General features: G+C 33.7%; 1 protein-coding gene and 1 long non-coding RNA gene across 4 annotated transcripts; one reads left to right on the forward strand and one right to left on the reverse strand.

Moving 5' to 3' along the window:
• Positions 1–3,798: 3,798 nt before the first annotated feature.
• Positions 3,799–10,356, forward strand: LOC132312485 (uncharacterized). Of its 3 annotated transcripts, none has more exons than XR_009483279.1 (4): positions 3,799–4,183; positions 4,579–7,982; positions 8,089–8,378; positions 10,011–10,355. It is a non-coding gene; the product is annotated as an uncharacterized LOC132312485 (long non-coding RNA). The 3 variants fall into 3 exon arrangements; XR_009483280.1 differs by having other exon boundaries at positions 4,579–4,776; positions 7,733–8,378; positions 10,011–10,335; XR_009483278.1 differs by having other exon boundaries at positions 4,579–8,378; positions 10,011–10,356.
• A 5,495-nt stretch (positions 10,357–15,851) lies between these two features.
• On the reverse strand, positions 15,852–19,846 carry LOC132314472 (early nodule-specific protein 2-like). Its single transcript, XM_059813336.1, has 4 exons — positions 19,658–19,846; positions 18,273–18,436; positions 16,979–17,093; positions 15,852–16,454 (listed from the first exon to the last, which is right to left on the reverse strand). Exons 1-4 carry the CDS (start codon positions 19,844–19,846, stop codon positions 15,852–15,854), a joined length of 1,071 nt encoding a protein of 356 aa, XP_059669319.1.
• Between the last annotated feature and the right edge of the window lie 294 nt (positions 19,847–20,140).

The raw sequence follows: 20,140 nt of genomic DNA on the forward strand, positions 1-20,140 counted from the left end.
CAGATTCTTGCCGCCGCTGTGCCAGTCCTCCATCCTCGCCAGAATCCTCTCTAGTCCGAGCACTTCCTTCTTTGTTTCTTCATCACCATCATCCGTCATATATCGTGCTAGCTGTCACCATTCAGATGCACTGGAATCACTGGAAATTGTGGTCACCCACTCCTTGCTGACCATTGCGGGTTTGTAATACAACAAAATGGCAAACCTCAGGTTTAGTTGCAATTGGTCCAAATCTCAGGGGAGGTCATTGTAGTTTGCCCTATGTATTTTAAGAAAACGTTGTCGTCTTATGTGTACTTGTCATTTTTAAGGGAACGGTGGCTTCATTTTTGGGATAAACTTATTCTTCATTATATATTTATTTACTTTGCCCACGAATATAAACTAAAATGCAAGCATGATCACCGAATTTATAATTTTTTTTAATAATTTAGGGGTTTTCTCAAGCTTTGGCTTATTATTTTCTACAACTTACTTTTGAATGCAGAAAAATGCAGAAAATGCTGGTAATCTGTGGATTCTCTTTGGCCTCTATTGGATGTGGGACACTCAACTTTGCAATGATAGAGAAGATAACAAATCTTATAGAATACTATATGATAATATGGGATATGCTATCATACTCTATGATATGGTGACAATAAATATACACATTTTAATTTTATTTTTCTCACATTTTGCCCATGAATATAAACTAAAATTCAAGCATGATCACCGAATTGGGTGTTTGGCAAAGTCTATGAGGTCTGTGATCACTTTATGTGTAGTTTTTCTTTTGAGACACTTTGCGATGTTTAGAGAATTACTTTATGGACCTTATGGTGATTTTAGCGTATGGGACATTTTAGTGGAAGCTTTGATGGGGATCACCATTGTTTTTCAAAAAGGCAACAACATATGTCTTTGTATCACCATTGTTTTTCAAAAAGGCAACAACATATGTCTTTGTATCAAAAATTTGATGGTATGTGTTATTATTTACTATAGACATTGTACGTATAAGGTTAGTCTCATTGTCTCCGAGGAAGGAAATATTAGTCTTTCATCAATCGGTCACGCTACACAATGGAAGAAGAATGAGATCAATGAGATCGAGATACTTACGGAAAGATGTGTTGGTGCAACTTGCTCTTGCAATTTCTAGTTTTCTTATTATTATATATTAGTATTGTATTTTTCAATAATTTTAATGATAAATTCTTAATTAGGCTCTTCCATCTCTTCCATGGTGGTGGTGACATTCTAATAATAACATTCCCTCTGTACTATATTTTTATTCATAAGATTGTATTTCATTTCAACTTTATTCGTAAGATGGTTTTAATAGCATTGGTGGCTTCATTTTTGGGATAAACTTAACCTTACTTATTTATTTGATACGATAAACATAGACTATCTATTTTAATTTAATAGAATTGGTACTTGATAAACATAAACTTAACCGTTTTGAATTGTTATTTTTATTAGATAGAATTCACTAAATTAAATCACAGTTTCTCTCTCACCTCTAGAAATGGATGATCATTTTCAATACGATTGATGGACCCTCTCATTGTGAAGCTAGTTTTGCTGCTTGTGCGTTTTAGTGAGGGGGTGACTCTACTCTACTTCCTTCTCAATTACTATGCACTTGGAACATATGATTATTAACCAAAAAAAAAAAAAAAAAACTCATTTTTTAATTTTTTTTCCTTTTTTTAAAATTTTTTTTTTTTAGGTGTTGTTGTGTTGTTTTATTGACAGATGAGCAGGGAAGAATATATGAAGCAACTTTTAAATTGGTTCTCAAAAATATTTTAGAGAAAAATATACCTGTAAGCTAAATTAGAGAGCAAAAATTTAAAAATCTTAAAGCGAGAGCGCCTTATTATAAATTTATGAAATATTCATTTATAATATTAAATATATCTTTTATAAAAATTTCATTTAAACAAAAAAACATCAAATATGAGTTCATTACAATCATGGTTCGCGTCAATCGCAACCGATATAGCGAACCTGATTTATAAAAATGCATAAATTAATCAAACAAGTTGCTTTATAAAAGCAAAAACGTAACAGTGAATGGAGCATATTAGAAAAGAATTTTTTTTTTACTTCTAACGGTAAAAAAAATTAATAATGAATTTCATTCATTTTATACATTTAATCTGTTTTCAAGTCTCAAGATGACAATCATTGTCTTTGAAATAGCAATGTTCAAAATCAAATACTTTGTTCGAATCTTTCCTTTATTTCAAAGAACCCTAAACTTAATAGTAGAGAGAATATGAAATGTTTTGGAGTAATTTTTGGAACGAGAATAAAAGTGAATCAGGGATACAAGAAATCAAGAGTCAAGACTGAAGACTTCGTTCTCTCCATTCAAAGAACCCTACACTTAATAGCAGAGAAATCATAAATTAAAAGTTATTCCTTCATTTATTTTCCTTCATTTATTTTTTAACTCTATTATTATATTATTTGACCTATAAGTATGATCCCGCATTGGGTGCTTGGAAAAGTCTATAAAGTATGTGATTATTTTATATGTAGTTTTTCTTTTGCGACAATTCTGAGACAATATTCACCGATCTCTTATGTGGACGTTACTACTAGCTAGATAATTATTTTATGGACTTATGATGATTTTAGTGTATGAGACACTATAGTAGAAGCTTTGATAGGAATTACTATTGTGCATCATCACAAATTTAACAATCTGTACTGTTATTATTTACTATAGACATCGTACCTATAGGATAATCTCATTGACTCCAAGAAAGACATATGATGATAAGTACTCCGAATGCCATGAAACATTTCCACTTAAAACAAAATAAAATTCATATTAAATACATAGAAAAGAGAGCGTGAAAGGAGAAGAGAGTGGGGAGATTTTAGTTTTTGCAAAAGTAAAGGGACTAGATAGAGATAGAGATACGAGAAGAGAGTGAGGAAAGTTCGAGAGCTTGAGCTCATCACGATTTTAAAAATTATGTTTTCGCTCCGCTCATTTAAGAAATCAAATTGAACTCGTGTTCAAAATCGATTCGTCTTCAAACTCGCAAGTAAATTATTGTATTTTTATTTTATATTTGTAAACAATCGCAAACATATAAACAAGTCTACAGTTTACGAACATATACGTGAGCCTATTTTATAATCATAAACCCATACATGTTTATATTCACGAGCTTACACGAAACGAGACTACCACATTGTTCAAGATCGACTTGCTTACTAAATGAGCCTAAAAATTAAACTTGAACACGACTCATTTGTTTAACTAACAAATTCAAAATGAGCCATAAACAAACCGAAATCAGCTTTTGCTTTCTCATAGAAGTCCCTGATTTTGTGGTACAACTATAAATAAATTTTACTCGGTATTTGCTTAGGATTTATACAGTATGGTCTGTATATATCCTGAAAAAAAGGTTCAACGATCTCAATTTGTGCCGTATAAGATTTATAGTATAGCCTAATCAGTTGGGTTGAGGTCTCTCTCTCTCTATATTAGATCAAGCTATTTTTTATTGCGAATAATTGTAAAATTAATAGGTCAAATTTCAGTACAATATTTTCATGAAAGCCTGTGAATGTATGGATAAAATTATCGACAGCTTAAGTTGTAATTGTAGTTTAAATTACACATTACAATTTCGAAGACAAAATTTCTGTTTCTAAATATATTCTCACTTTTGTAAATGTCATAAAATATGATTATGTGAGTTCCAATTTTTTTATTTTTTTTCAAAAGCCAACATCACACGTCACCCACAGCCCCTCCTTTTTTTCTCCCTCATGAACTGCTTAATACTATTGCACAGACCCACCTTCTCTCCTAACCCTCCTCTTTCTCTCTCTCTAGGGAACACATCTAACCCTAGAAACTCTTCAAAGGCTTTCCCACGCTTCCCTAATAAGGAGATCGAATTAACCTCTTCTTTGTCAACCTCCTTTGCCCAAACTGTCCGATTCCGGTGGTTCCTCCGTTCGCCGCCGTTCCTCCATCGATGGCCATTTATAACAACCTTGCAAGCGGAGCCACCGCTTTAATTGTCTTCTTCACCAACCTCTTCCGCCCACATGTGGTCGCTCCGCTCTCTGCCACTCGGTCTTTCGTTGCTCCACCCAAGTTTTTCTACACTACTGCTCCCACCGGAAGTCCTGACAGCGTCGCCGCCTGCAACCACCTTGGGTACGGTCGTTCACCTTCTCAAATGTGCACACTATATATATATATATATTTATATACACACATATATATCACTTTTGCATTTTTGTTGTTTTTTCAATCATACCCACGATTGTTCAACTCCTCAAATTTATATATAAACATATATATACACACACATTCATCCCGAGAAAGCACTTTTGGTTCACTATCACTCTTACTACTCTGTTTTACAATTTTGTTTTGTGTGTGTGCCATTTATTTTTTAATCTTACCCCTAACATTTTTGTTGTTCACACACTTTCTGAGAAAGCTCTTTTCATTCATCATTGGCTCTGTTTTTACATATTGTATTGTGCTTAGTATTTGTTTACTTTTTGTGTTAAGAGGGCTCATCTTTTTTTTTATGGCCGAAACAGGGGTTTGAGGCTAAGGCAGTGAAGAAGGGTTTATATGTGAGATTGGACATGCCTGGGGTTGAGGAAGAGGACGTGGAGGTATGGCTGGAGTATGACACCCTTTTTGTCAAAGGTGAAGCCCGGAAAGCATGGGAGCAAGAAATCTACGGCAGGTTGTACTGTGGGAGCAGAGAACTTCTGCCCCAATAGGGGAAGAAGGTTGGTATTCTTAAGAAGGATATGAAGAATGGTGTCCTAACGATCGTAATTAATTAATTAATTCCTGTTTTGAATATGTTGTGACAGATTTATATATGTATGTATGTATGCATGAATCTCCACTTCTATATTTTGATTTAGATGCATGAATTTCCACTCATTGTCTTATTGATTTGTATATATGTGTGTATAGATGCATGCAAATATGACTTCTCTAGAGTTAATATATGATAGAGGCTGATACAGAAGAATAGTTTAAGGGCAGTATGGTGCCATGGTAGTTGCAGCTAAAATGTCTTGGTTCCTAAATATACGATCCTCTGAAATATTAAGAAGGGGATTGATAATATATATTTTACTGATTCTAGTTGGCCTTATGAAGAATATATGAGATCAATATGCTGGAATGGGAGGTTGGTTGTTAGGTTTAGCCTTTTAGGAAGTGAAATTTAATCCTAATCGTTAAGTTAATTTGTAGCCTTTATCTCCTCGTGAATCTATAAAATTTATTGTTATTGTAGGAGTTAAACTCATTTTTTGATCTGGGAAATGTGTAGGGATTGCCAAAACGAGTTGTAGGATTTGATGATAAATACATGTATTTGCTATTAATGTTGAATTGGCCTGGGGATATATTGTGCTTTGTGTAGTTTTATTGATTGAGATCAAATGATGATCCTGTTCATCTTTTGTTGCTTGGTCGCTTTGCTTTTTGGTGTACCGTGTATTCCTTTTCATAGTTTGTGGTTTGCTGAGTCTAGACTAGTTCTTATTTGTCCCTTTAATGTGACTGTTCTATGGTTTTTCCTGTTCCTTGTGGCTTGATTTTGGTAGTGGGATTTCTTAATCCCTTTTGTATTCTGAGCGGATGCACTCTTTGCCTTTTGTAGTCCGTGCTTTGTTCTTTAATGATATATCACGTAGGAAAAAGACAAATGCCAGTCTGTGAAATTTCGACTCTTCATGATAGGCAATTTATTGTAGAATTTTATTAGTGATATGGGATCAACATTTTTTTTTTTGACTCACAATTCGTTTTTTATACCATATGAAGACTTATTGTTACCTCATTTGCTAAACAGCAACGGCATTATTGTAATCTGTTACTCAATACATATATAAGAACACATTCCGAATATTATTGATTATGTTAGCAATTTGAGTCTGTCAAAATAATAAAATATATATTTTTTATCATTAAATTTGCATGCTTGACAAAATCATGAGTTACACCTCATTCTAATGGAATTGAATCTGTAGTAATATTGTCAAATGTTCTTGGAACAAATATTTGATGAGATGAATCAATAAAGTCCTCTGCCCGCCATGTTCACATCTTGTGTAGAACTCGCATCCATATATATTTTTATTGTCCATCGAATTATTTGGGCCCACTCGTTATCAATGGGATCAGGTAAGCAGTCGCCCTGGCCTGGTCACTGCGACCAACAATTACTGTTACTTTGTCAAATTTTCTAGCTCTTTGAATCAGATATACATGGTCAATAACAGTATATAGGTATTTTTTTGTTTTTTGTATGTGTTGTTATGGTATATATCTTTCAATGCTGTGATAAGGTTGTTGAAGTTTATCCTGTTAATAAAAGATGTTAGCTAGTTGTAATATAAAATTTATTTCCAGAATCTAGTAGATTAGAGTGTGCTTAAAATAGATATGTAATCAAGGAACTTATATTTCAGCTAACTCTGTTCTATTCATTATAGTTACTTTCTACAGAAAAGCGACCAAAAATGTCTGGATGTGTGTTTATTGTTTTGTAAAGCCACGCGCTAGTTTGTCACTAAGGCTTAAACTTTTAAATGCATGTTCAAAAAATTAGTTCCCTCTCCGTATTGCTTCTGAAACTCTTGATTTACCATATGTTGTGAATGCCCACTAGTGCTTTGAGTATATGACCACATCAGACTAATTCATGCTGCATGCTGTATCTTGATATATTCCTTTTATTTCTTCATTTTGTTCATAGCTTCAATTTTTTGGGGCATTAGAACTCTCTTGCTCATGACTCTTAAGCTGCAAACACTTTATTTAAGCCTCTAACGTGCATGCCAAGGAACATTGTAGTAATCATTTGAACGTATGAAGTTTGTGTATGATCTTCAGAATATCAGTGACGCTGGAGAGCTAATCTATTTTATTGTTTTATCTTTTCTCTTTTGGTAATTTACTGGAGAACTGGTCTTCAATAGAACTAGAACATAATATTCCTATATAAGATAACCATTGATGCTTCTCGTTCAAAGAATCTATATTTGTTGTATTTCGATTTTTTATTATGTTTCTATTGTTTTAGATCCTTGACAATGTTTTGGACTAAAATGAATTTCAAACTTGATAAATATACCAATTCATTTGATTTTTTAAACTATTTAACCATCATTCAGATGATTCTCAGCCAACTTTCTAAGTATATATCCTCCATGTAAATAGAGAATTTGCATTTCTTGCCTAAGCTCAAACCGCGGCCTGTCTTGGTTAATTTTTTTAATTTTGATTGAATTTTAGTTCGAGAATCATGAGCTGGCTGTTCGCAGGCTATTGATCTCACTGGGTATAAATATATTTATACCTTAGAAATAATTATGTGATTTAGAGCTTTGCTGTTGTTTTATTGAATATTTTTTTAATGGTTTACTTGAAATATAGATCTGGTTCTTTAGTTTTTAGCTAGCTAAAATAGTTTTAATTTGTGTATATAGTGTTTTCTCTTGTGCATCTATAAATATATACAAAGGAATGCGGAATCTTGCTGTTGAGTCATATTACCTCATTTTTTTTGGATGTAGTGACACTAAGTTCTATTATCACAGTGGACAGGTGAAACATCCGTTGTGACTGAATTTGATGTCACACTTGTTCCCCTGCTGATCTATTTTTTAATTGATTAATTCAATTGAAGTTCACAATAACTAACCTCTTCACGACTTCATACAGCTCTTGGATGCTGTGGCTTCCGCACAAACTTCTCCCCCACAACCACCGCTTGAGTCTCTCTTTCTCTAGCTGAGCTAACAAACATTGTAAACCCTCCATAAACCCTTATTGAATCTACTTTCTCTCTCTGCATCAATGGCTTCCGGTAGATCCACCACTGACTTTTTCTGCCCCACCACTCCTACCGGAAGTTCTGATAGGATCGCCGCCTGCAACATCCTTGTGGTTACGATCGTTCACCTTCTCAAATGTGTGTATATATATAATCCAGAGAAAGCTCTTTTCATTCACTAACACTAACTCTCTTTACATATTGTGTTGTGTTTAACATTTGTTCGATTTTTGTATGTGTTCAGAGGTTGATTAGTTAAGAATTCACATCATTTTTATGGTCCAAGAGGGGGGTTTGAGGCTGAGGCAGTGAAGAAGGGTTTGTATGTGATAGTGGACATGCCTGGCGTTGAGGAAGAGGACGTGGAGGTATCGCTTGATAACGACACTGTTTTTCGTCAAAGGTGAAGCCCGGAAAGAATGGGAGCAAGGAATATATGGCAGGTTGTACTGTGGGAGCATCGATCTTCTGCCAGAATCAGGGAAGAAGGTTGGTGTTCTTAAGAAGGATCTGAAGAATGGTGTTGTAACAATGGTAATTAATTAATTCCTGGTTTCAATATTTTCTGGCAGATTATATATATATATGTATATTATGTGTATGAATCTTCACTTCTATACTTTGATTTAGATGCATAAATTTCGACTTATTGTCTTGTTGATTTGCATATATGTGTGTTTGTGTGTGTGTATGAATGTCCACTTCTATATTTTGATTTACTTGCATGAGTTTCAACTTTTTGTCTTATTGATTTGCATGTGTGTGTGTGTGTGAATCTCCACTTCTATATTTTGATTTAGATGCATGAATTTCCACTTAGTGTCTCATTGAAGTGAATAGTTGTGTGTGCAATATGCATTTCAATATGAATTCTCTGGAGTTAATATATAGTAGGGGGAAAATAGTTACATAGCTGTATTGTAATGTCTGTGTCAATATATATATATATGTGCATATGTGTATATATTTGTGTGTGTGGTGTGATTTAAAACAAAAAGAAAAAGGGAAAAGAAAAAGGAAAATGGGTGGGACCCACATGTACTTAAAATGGTCATGAGACCACTTTTTGTTCTAATTTTTTTCATTTTTCCCGTAAGCTTCTCTCTCATTCCAGAAGCTCTCTGTTTTTTTTTATTTTATTTTATGGTTTCAATCTTCAAGGTTTGATTGCTCCCTCATCTTTTAGTATTTTTAAGTGCCGTTTGAGGCAAAACGAAGCCCACGACGAGCTCTACGCATCCATACCATCAATTTCAGTTTTTGTACACCCTTTGGATTTCGAAATTCAAGACCTACTTTTAAGGATTTTGTGCAAATTTGAGGTAGGGGCTCTTAATCCACAAGTTTCTTGCTCCTATGTGAATTACATCTTCTAATTTGATGCTAGACATGTTTACTTATGCTAGTTGTAGTTTAAAGAAATTATAGCATGTGTATGTGGTTATGTGAGAACTTGTTTTAAATGTTTTACGTGAAAATTCTTGCTTATGTGATGATTTATATATGTTCGTTGTGTTAGATGCATTGTTGTACAAGAGCATGTTATAATCTCTTGAGAAATTCTTGCGAAATTATGTCTTGCTTACTTAAATAGAGTGAATGTGAAATGATGATTAAATTCATGGTATTGATGCACTCATGCACTTACATTGGGCATGAAACGGGAAGAATGAGTTTGAAATGAAAAATGAGATTTTGGGAAAAATGATTTGATGAAACGGTTTTGAAAAAAACCCGGTCGCCGCAGGGGTACCAAAGGGCCGGAGTGTTAATATAGCCTAGAGGGGACTAGGGAGTCGCCCTAGCGTGGTTAAGCTAGCTGGGCCCCATAATGACGCCGCGGGGGTACCAAGGGTCAGGGACACTAGCCAATCCTCCTCTCGTGTCGCTGCGGGGTCACCAAAGGGCGGGTTATATTAACAGTTTGAAAGTGATGTTTGAGAACAGAAAATGGGGAGTGACATTAGCATGCATTTGCATTTCATGGCATCGTGTGGGTTGTACTTGAGTTTAGTTGGAATGTTGTATTATTTCCCGACATTGTATGATCCTCATTTCCTATTGGCCTATTCTTTGTATGGATTCACAGGGACACAAGAAAAGTGTCTTAAGCGTCACCTACTGAGCATATTTGTTCACCCTACTATTTATATTATTTTTTTTCAGGTCTTGGAAATGAACCGGTGGACGATAATCCACCTCAAGCTTGAAAGTTGTTAGAAGGTTGTTTGCTATTTTGTATTTTGACCGTTTTATGTATATTCATACTTGTGGGGATGTAATTAAGTTAGTATTCATGGCCTTGTAACTTAAGAACGAACTTATCTTTTGTTTGATGTAAATGAAACTAATGGAATTATGGTATATGTTTCCATACAATTGTATCATGTAACGTTGTAGGACAGGGACTTTAAATATTAATCTTGTATTTTGGGACTGTAATTATGATAATTTAGATTAATTGGTGTGTGGATATTTCACCATGAGAGGAACTATGTTGAGGTATAATGAACGGATGAATGGGATGCTGGATGATTTTATGTGTTTTGTGTATTGGGACAGGTTGTTGAAGGCCTATTTTTAGGAGAGGTTATGCCCATTTTTTTTTAAAATTTTGGCATCAGCTAGGGTCGTTATATGTATCATGTGGAAACCGCAGCTAAAAAGTCTTGGTTCCTAACTATAAGATCCTCCGAAGTATTAAGAACAAATTGATAAGTTTATTTGTGAGTTTTAGTAAGTCTAATTTGATACTAATTATCAGGTTTATAGCCTTGCAGTCCTCTGGAATCTGTAAAGTTTGATTGTTATTTCAGGTGTTAAGCTCATTTTATGATATGGGAAATATGTGGTTTGTCTTCCTGTGTGGGAGTGACAAAAGGAATTGTAAGATTTGATGATAAATACCTGCATTCGTTATTAATGTTGAACTGGTCTGGGGAAATATATTGTGCTTCGTGTAGTTTTATTGATTGATAGCAAATGTCCATCTGTCATCACCATTAGAATAGTACTGAAATTTCTAGTTTTCGTACGAGGCTATTTATTATTAGAAATATGAGATCGTATTCCATTTGTCATTTTTTCTTTCTCATTAATCATTTTATTTACTGTATGAAGAATTATTGTTGCTTCACTCACTAAACAACAACACCATTACTATAGTTTGTGACTCATTAGAATCTGTATTAATGTTGCCAAATGTTTTTGAGACAATTCTTTAATGAAATGAATCCATAAAGTCCAACTTCAGGTCACCACATAAAAGATGTTAGGTAGTTGTTTTTTAAAAGAAGTTTCCAAAATCTAGTAGATTAGAGTGTGCTTAAAATAGATATGTAATAATAATAATAAATAAAAAACTTATTTTAAGCAAAATTATGTGCTATTTATTATAATTGCTTTGTACAGAAAAAGCTACCAGAATATCTGGCTGTGTATTTTATGTGCTGCAAGGCCATGTGCTAATTGTTTATTAAAGCTTGAACTTTTGAATTTATTTTTTATTTTTTATTTTTTAATTTGTGGGCATATGTTCCAACTAAGAATTTAGTGCCGCCTCCAAATTGCTTTAGAAATTCTTGATTTACAGTAAGTTGTGAATGTTCAGTAATGCTGAGTATGTGACCTCATCAGATATAATCATGCTTTATATAGGTCACAGCTTCAAATTTTTTGGGCATTATTTAAGCCTCTAATGTGCCAAGGAACATTGTGGCTATAATTTGAACCTATGAAAATTAAGTATGACCTTCAGAACAGAGTGACACTGGAGAACTACTTTTTTTTTTTTTTTTGGTCATAGACAAATTTTTGGTAATTCACTAGAGAACTTTATTTTGATCAATAGAAATAGAAACATAACATATATAAGATAACTGTTGATACTGGTATAATGTAATCTCGATCTGTTCTATTTCATTTTTCTATAATGTTTGTATTTATATCAATCCTTGACAATGTCTTGGTATAAATAAAATTTAATACTTGATATATATACCACTTCAATTGATTTTTTGAACTAATTTAACAATCACTTGGAGGATTCTTAGCCAACGTTCTAGTATTTGTCCTCCACGTCCTAAGCTCAATTGTGGCCTATCTGGGTTACAACTTGTAGATAATTCTGAAGCTATGGGAGATTTTTGTAAATTTGTTTGAATTTTAGTTTGACAATCATTTACTGGTTGTTCCTAGGCTATACCTAGTGATCTCACTACTGGGTATAATTATATATTCAATTTAGAAGTAGCTAGTTATTTTATTTAGAGCTTTGATATTGTTTTATTCAATAGATTTTCATGGTTTAGTTGTAAGATGGATATGATTCTTTTGTCTTTAGCATCTTGATATGAGGTGGTTAGCAGTTGCTTTTCTATATATATATATATAAAAAGGATGATTTAGTGGGAATGTCTAATTATCCCAAAATCCAAATTTTTAGCTGAAATAGGTATAATATGTGTATATAGTGTTTGTGTGTGTCTATAAATATTCACAAAGGAATGCGGAATCCTCTTATTATTTCATTTTTGTTAATGTTGTGACACTGAGTTGATGTCACACTTGTTCCCCGACTGTGATCTTTGTTTTAATTGATTAACTCAATTGAAGTTCACAGCAACATCTAACCTCTGCATCACTGCGTGCAGGTCCTGGATGCTTCTCGTGGACGACGACTGTCGCTTGGTTTAACAGTAACAATATTGAATTCCCTGCTGTGATAAAGAATTTCTGCTTCTTAACCCTCCAGGTCTGATTTGTAGTTTTTTGCTCTTTGTTTTAGTTACTAGTTTTTGTGTGTACAATCTACATGTGTTTAAGATGTTTTTGTTTTAGATACAGATAAATACAGAAGTTATTTTATCCGTTGGACTCTAAAAAAAAATTTAAGAGCTGTGGGATCAGCGGTCTCTGATGAAGTGTGTTTGGGTTTTCTGTCTGAGTCTCTTCTTCCTGATATGCCTTCCTCCTATGCATATTAGAGGATAGTTTGGCACTGCATATTATTAGCGGATAGTGTGGCTATAAAAATCCTTCTACTCTCTTCGATTTGCATAAAGTCCATTTTTTCCATTATCAAAATCATATTTACCTAAAGATTTTGATTTATTTTTAATCACTGTTCAGTGAGTGGTGGTTGAGTTGAATTTAGCTTTTAAGGTAGGTTTTGTAGTTTTCTATGCATGTTTGCTCTATGGTATTAGGTGTGCCCGACGCATCGTAGTCCGTATACTATACCTCGGTGCATGTACAGCGAGGATTATTGGGATGTGCCCGCATGGAGCACGCCCTATATTTTCTCCGTGGTGCATGTACATCATGCATTGTTCTATTTAGTCTCCTCACTGTAGAGATGGATATTAGAAAGATGTTTCTTCCCAGTGAAGCTAATTTTGATGATTGTGCGTATGAGCAAGGTGAATAACTTCCTTCTCAATTATTATGCAGTTTAGACATAACTAATGCAAAAAATTTCTCAATTATTTGCATTCTATTTTCTCCTTTTCTTTTAAGGGTATCTTTTCCCTTTGTCATTTAATTATTAGTATTCAAACCCTTATTTATTTATTTAACGTGTTTTTTTATCTTTATTATTCTTTTTTGACAGATGAGCGGGGAAGAATTAATGAATTGTTGGAGAATGCAACTTATATATTGGTTCTCGAAAACGTTCCTATTGCAGAGAAAAATATACCAGTAAGTTCGTAAAAGAATATATTATTTTAAGCTGCAAATGTGTTTTAAATAAAAATATCAATAGTGTATAACTTTACACAATAAAATAAGTAAACAATAATAATCTATATTTATATCTATATCTAAAGAGTTTCAGTACATTATTTTTAATAATAAATTTATATGTTTAGTATGTATGTTTTTTTTAAGAATAACACAGATTACCTATTTATTATGAATTTTTATTTTAAAATTAATCTAAGGTGTTTAGAAGAGTTTCTATGAAACTCAAATTACCTATTTAAAAAAGTTTCTATAAAACTCAAATTACCTATTTATTATGAGTTTTTTTTTTAATAAAAGAAAATCTAATTAGATAAGAAAATATATAAAGAAAATAAATAATTTAGTCTTTCTAATTAGACAAGGAAATATATAAAATATATAAATAATTTATTCTATTTAGTCTCCACATCTTTTCTAATTTTATAAAACAAATTATTATATTTCAGTACATTAGAGTTTTTGTTTTAAAATTAGTATATGGTGTTTTGAATAAAATTCAAATTACCTATTTAGAAAAGTTTTAATAAAGCTCAAATTACCTATTTATTATGAGTTTTTTCAATAAGAGGAAATCTAATTAGATTAGAAAATATATAAAAAATAAATAAATAATTTAGTTATATATAAAAAAATATAAATAATTTAGTTTATTCAGTCTCTAATTCTTTTCTAATTTTATAAATAATATATAAATAATTTTGTAATATATAAATAAATAAAATATTAATAAATTGTAATAAAAAATTGTCTTGATTTTGATATTATTTTAGGAGTTTGAAAATATACCTATCAATAATTGAATTCCTATTGTAAAGTTCAATTAAAAATTATATTTTTATCTCTTATACCTTATGCCAATTCTATGTTAATAATCGATATTTAAGAATTTATAATTATTAATTATTTAATTACTTTGTTAAATATTTTAGAATTTACAATTATTTAATTACTTTGTTAAATATTAATTTTAAATTATATTTTACCCACGCACGCACAGTTTTACAAGTAAAATATAATAGGAATGAAAAAAAATAAAGAAAAGGAAATAGTGTGTTGTCATAGAAAATAATTAATCTTTACACAATAATCTGTTTATTTCTTTTGAAATTGAATCCTAGGTGTGATTTGAAAATTATTATTGTTGTTGTTATGATCATTATGTGTTATTAATTTTTTGCCCGTAATTATGATTTATAAATTTTAATAAAGAAGTTTTTTCCATTTTTTGTTTTCTAGCTTGAAAGGATCCAAGAATAAAAGAAAAAGAAATAAAAAATTACCCCCTCAAAAGAAGAAGTTGAAATTCATAGAAATAGTTATATATAGTTAAAGAAGTGTTAGGAATTGAAAGCAACAAGTTATCTGTATTATCATTTATTATTTACATATTGAAGTTTATCTACCTTTGAATGCAGAAAATACTAGTAATCTTTGGCCATTATTGGGTGTGGTGTCTATTGGATTTGGGACAACCATCGGGGGACGGTTAAATTTGTTGGACTCTTATTTGGTTGGATGTTTAGTTGAAATGATGGTGCTGGTGGTTAAAATTTTAATTATGTTTCATATATGTTTGGCTCATATATACATTCAAATAAGGATGATTATCGTTTGGAAAAGCGTATTGATAATAAAAACAAGTTTAATTTAAATTTAGCATATGCTTGCAATAATAAAAACAAGTTTAATTTACCATCCACTAATGGTGCACATGATGCACGACGGTTTTGGACTAAATCGGAATTGAATTGTTCCTCAAAAAATTGAAATTACAACCGGATCATTAGAGACATGAAACCGAACTGAAATTCAATTTGATTGGTTTTTACCGGTTCCAAAGGTGTTTTTGTGCAACCCTACCATTCACTGAGACCGCTGACATTGAATAAAGCTAGATTCAGATACTGAAAGGCACAATCCTGTCCTGAAATATTATACTTCTTGTTTGTGATCGATGGTCCAGCAAAACACAGTATTCCACCAATGCACGGTGTTGAGAAGAGAAGACCACAGCAGAACCAAAATATTGACATTTCACAAACTGATTGCTGAAACTCAAAATCCAACTATTAACTTCCAAATCGGTCAGTGATCATATAGAATACAGCAACTTTTTTCATTAGAAAAGAAAGGGAAAGAAAAGAACAAATGGACTGAGATGGAATAAAACAGAAACAACTCCCAGCTCTGTGAGATCAAATTATCAATTCTACTGACCCTTCGATGGGATTGTCAACAGTTCAAGTGATTTTTTAATGAAGTCTACTGCATTTTCTCAGCTGGTGGCTGGTAATTGCTGTCATATTGATATGTTTGTGCAGAAGTTGGTACGGCTTCTGAAACAGTCCCGTTTCTGTTGCCTGAATTGTACTGAGCAGCTGCTTGGTAGTTCGGCTGAGTAGCCGATGAGGTAGAGTAGGAAGCATCGGAGCCCTGATGATAGGAAGGATAATGAGATGGTGCTGCTGGGAGGTTACTCTCCCTAAAACTAGGGTAAGATTGGAAATTGAGATATGAGTACGAGGGAATCTCATGAGACGGATAATTTTGAGGCAAATGCTGTTGAGGCTCTTGGGACGGATAATTTTGAGGCAAATGCTGTTGAGGCTCTTGCGGGTAGGGTTGATGGTGATGTGGCTGCAAATAAGTAGAATTCTCTGATTTGTTGCTTGAAGGAGGTGGATGAAAATGCTGGGAAGTATAACTGGTAGTACGGTAAAGAGGGGGTGATGGCAGAATATTTGATGGAGGTGATGGTGGAATGTTCGCGGAATGATGGGTGTTAACTTCATCATAGAACTGAGGTGATGGCTCAGATTCTGGTGCAGGTTTGGTATCTGGCTCAAATCTGCTTGGTTCGGGATCCTGCCAAGCCAAAAAAATAGCAAGAAATTCTTCAAAAATATTTAACTACTTATTAAACTCTTCTCTAATCAAGTTCTAAGATGAATTAACTTTTTTTTTTTTTTATAACTTTTTTTAACTACTTATTAAACTCTTCTCTAATCAAGTTCAATACATGTATTAACTTTTTTCTTTCCTTTAATATATTTTCTATTCAGTTTTTTGTGAACTAAAAAACTCAGTAGATCGATCCTTCAACTAATGCATTATAGACCCTTGTTGAGTACTACTGCACATTGAGAACCCACAATGATGATAACTATGTTCATCAAAGTTTTCACCATCAAATCCATTGCATAGATGTTAATCAGAAGTGAAATTGGTTCATCTATGAATAAAATTCAATGAAAAACCAAAACTTTCTCATGTTGTAACTGCCTTGAATATTTTTTTTAATTATATTTGGTGCAAATGCGATAGATTCAGTGGTTGTTGTTGATTAGTTGTAATTTTAAATTGGGTTTAATAGGCAACTAATTTCATACTTCGTCTCCCTTGCTAAGATTCACATCAGGATGAAGTTCACCAAATCTCATAAAAATATGCTTGCAGCATAAAATGTCTTTGCAGTGTTCCTGTAACAAATTCAACAAGTTCCGACTGTCAATCAATCAACAAAAATAAAATTTAACTTTACACACATGCCCCCCCGGAGAGAGAGGGAGGGAGAGAGAAAGAGAACTATCTGATCTCACAGACAATATAAATACGCTAATAATAAACATTAGTAAGGGCATGGCCCACAATCCAATTACTAGCCAAAGTTTTAGATTCTGTTGTGAAAAACAAGCTAGATTGGCAAAGTGATGCAAATAATTAATGGAGCTCTGAAAAGTGTCTTCAAGAAGTCAAAAGAGTCATTCTTTTTTTGGTAACTAAGTAGTAATTAAGCTATAAAATTATTAAGTGATTAGTCAGGAAAGCTCTAGCCTCTAGGGTTTTATTAATGTTGTGTGGGAATTCTAAAGTCTGTCTAGGAAGATTAGAGGTCATTATTGGCTATTTTATTGAAGGGAAGCCCGTTTTCTAAGTAGTAACAACTTTTGATCTATATAAGTTTGAGATATTATCAGTATATAAACTAACGGTGATTGGACTTCTGTTTTGTCTTTGTTTGCTGCACTAAGTCACCAGATCAATGACTTCCCGTTCTTGTTATTTGGCCACAATATCACAAAGTGTTCATATTATCAAAGTTAGTAGAGGGGGCAATTACATACTCTGGTGCTACCATGGAAGATAAATCATGATGTAAAAAATGTACTACTATGCTATCTGTTGCAAAATACAAGACCTATAATGTTAATTTTTTTTCTCATTTGCAAAGAGTAATGTATTCTCTAACAGAGAACTATATCATACAGTATGACAGCTACTTGATAGGTACATAAATCCTGCCCCCTCACAATGTTAGGCATAATTCTTAACACAAACTATCATATAAATTTGTCAACTGTTTGAAAATAAAATTATAGACAAAAAACATGGGGAAACCTTGTGTTACAGGAGAAAAAGCTGTACTTGTGTTACGAAAAAAAGGGGAAATTTTATGCACCGCTCATAAGGAAGTTCGCTTCCCAGGGGAACAGCGGGTACGTGCACCTGTTGAAGGCATTGATGCCTGCTTGAACCGGGACTTCAGTATCACATCCTTGTCATTAATGAACTGGCGGAACCTCAAACGAAGAAGCCGTTTGTGAAAGGGACCCTTCTCTTTCAAACTTAGGGGGAAGTGGTTAGCAATTAGATAGAAAGACTATTCTTGATATAGGTTAAAACCTGTCCATGTACACCGGGATGTAAGCCGGGGGAGGGGAGGTACCAGCAGGCTCGAATTCCTTCAATTCGGTAGACTTGGTGTGGAGAGATGTATGAAGACTAGCCTTAGTGAATTTTTCTGTAGTTCTCATTTGGAGCGGAGACAGGGAGTAAGAATAGTTGACCTGAAACGTTGGACCGTATATGATAAAATATTTGTTTATCTTTTTATTTATTTTTTTAAAAATAATCCTGCACTTGTCTTTCGTCAAAATTGTTCCTTCAGAATTTCATAAAATTAAAAAATAAAACAGATTACCGGGCAAATTTATATACAAAATCTTAATGTGCAAAAACGATGTTGTTTTATTCATTTAATCCATTTAGCTTTGAATACAAAGAAACAATTGATAAGGGACAAAAAATTCAAATCAGCTGCAAAAGTATTTTGGCTGTTTCTAGGGATGCAATCAACTTAATTTATTTGGGTTACTCTGGCCCCATGCCTGCCCCAACAAAGACAATGTTTATGAAATCAGTAAATTGTGTTGGGTGGATTAAGGGACAAATGCGCAAAATCAACTCCAGTTCGGGGTAGGTCCAAGACCAGGGAATACCCAGGTCACCCTTATTATGCAGGTATTGTACATCGATACCCTTAAAAAAGCTTCAGAAGTTTATATCCACCCTTCATACAAAATGTGCACGCTGTACATCCTATAAGATGCTGAAACTTCATAAATACTTCCTATATTTTAATTTGTTGCCAATGAGGGACAAGGATTATTCCTCTACTACCAAAAGAGGAACTGCAGTACTACATTTTTATGCCTTTGTAGCATATTGTCACGTCCCGCAACCAAGAGGCTACGTCACGCAGGCGTTACGTAGACGCCCAGCAGTCGATGACATGGAGCCTGCATGGACCGGAACTTTATAGACTTCTCTACACAAGTATGGAACTTTCCGAAATTCTCTAGATTAGTGTAGAGTTGTCTAGCCTTTTCTAGACTTGTTTAGAGTTGTGTAGAATTTTCTAGAATTCTCTAGACTTGTCTTGTACATTGTAGATAGTTCTAAAATTGTGTAGATATATTTTTGGAGGATTCTAGACACTTATTCTAGGCCACACATTTGTACACATTTAGATGTTCTTGTAAGGCCAAAGGTCTATAAATAGGAGGTGGGAGTTCATTTGCTCCTTACCAAGCAACTAAGTTGTAATCTTCTCCTTGTAAGTAATACAAGTTCTATACATTCCCAAACTCTCTTGCTCACTTGCCTAATCTCTTCCTACACACCCAAGTAAGCAAAACACTTGTCTAGTCTTAGTCTTCACTAAGCTAGCACACTCGGGTAGGCTAACTTAGCACTTCAAGGGGGCTTGAAAGTGTCTAAGGCCGCACGTGAGCTTGGAAAGGTTCAAGTCCGTCACAGTTGGTATCAGAGCTAAGGTCGTGAGGCGTCACACCTTGTTTGGAAGAAGTTATAGCAGAGCTATCAGATGTGACTAATACCCAAGAGGAGGAGGCACGTGGTAGGGAAGCAAATCTCCCTCCAGTCGGAGTGAGGACAAGGGCTAGGTCGAAGGACATCATAATGGGCTTAGAGGCACGTGTGGCAAACATGGAGGGGTCCATAGCCAACGTGTTGAAGCAGCTTAAGGATGTTCACCAGCGCATGGATGGGCCGGAGTCGGAGGACGTTGAGGTCTAGAATACTGTCAAAGGGTCACTCAATGCCCTAAGTGGTGACTTTCGGCAGGAGCTCCAAGCACTTCGAAAACTTATGTTGGGCGAGTTTGCGACCCTACGTGGCTATGTTGATAGGAGCTTGGCACTTTCCGTGAGCAAATGGAGGAAATGAGAGCGGACTGGGTGTTGTGCAAA

This window comes from Cornus florida, unplaced genomic scaffold (assembly GCF_030987335.1).
Source record: "Cornus florida cultivar Cherokee Brave unplaced genomic scaffold, ASM3098733v1 CherokeeBrave_3.0.0_Hap2_Chr06, whole genome shotgun sequence".
In the NCBI taxonomy this organism is placed as follows: Eukaryota; Viridiplantae; Streptophyta; class Magnoliopsida; order Cornales; family Cornaceae; genus Cornus; species Cornus florida.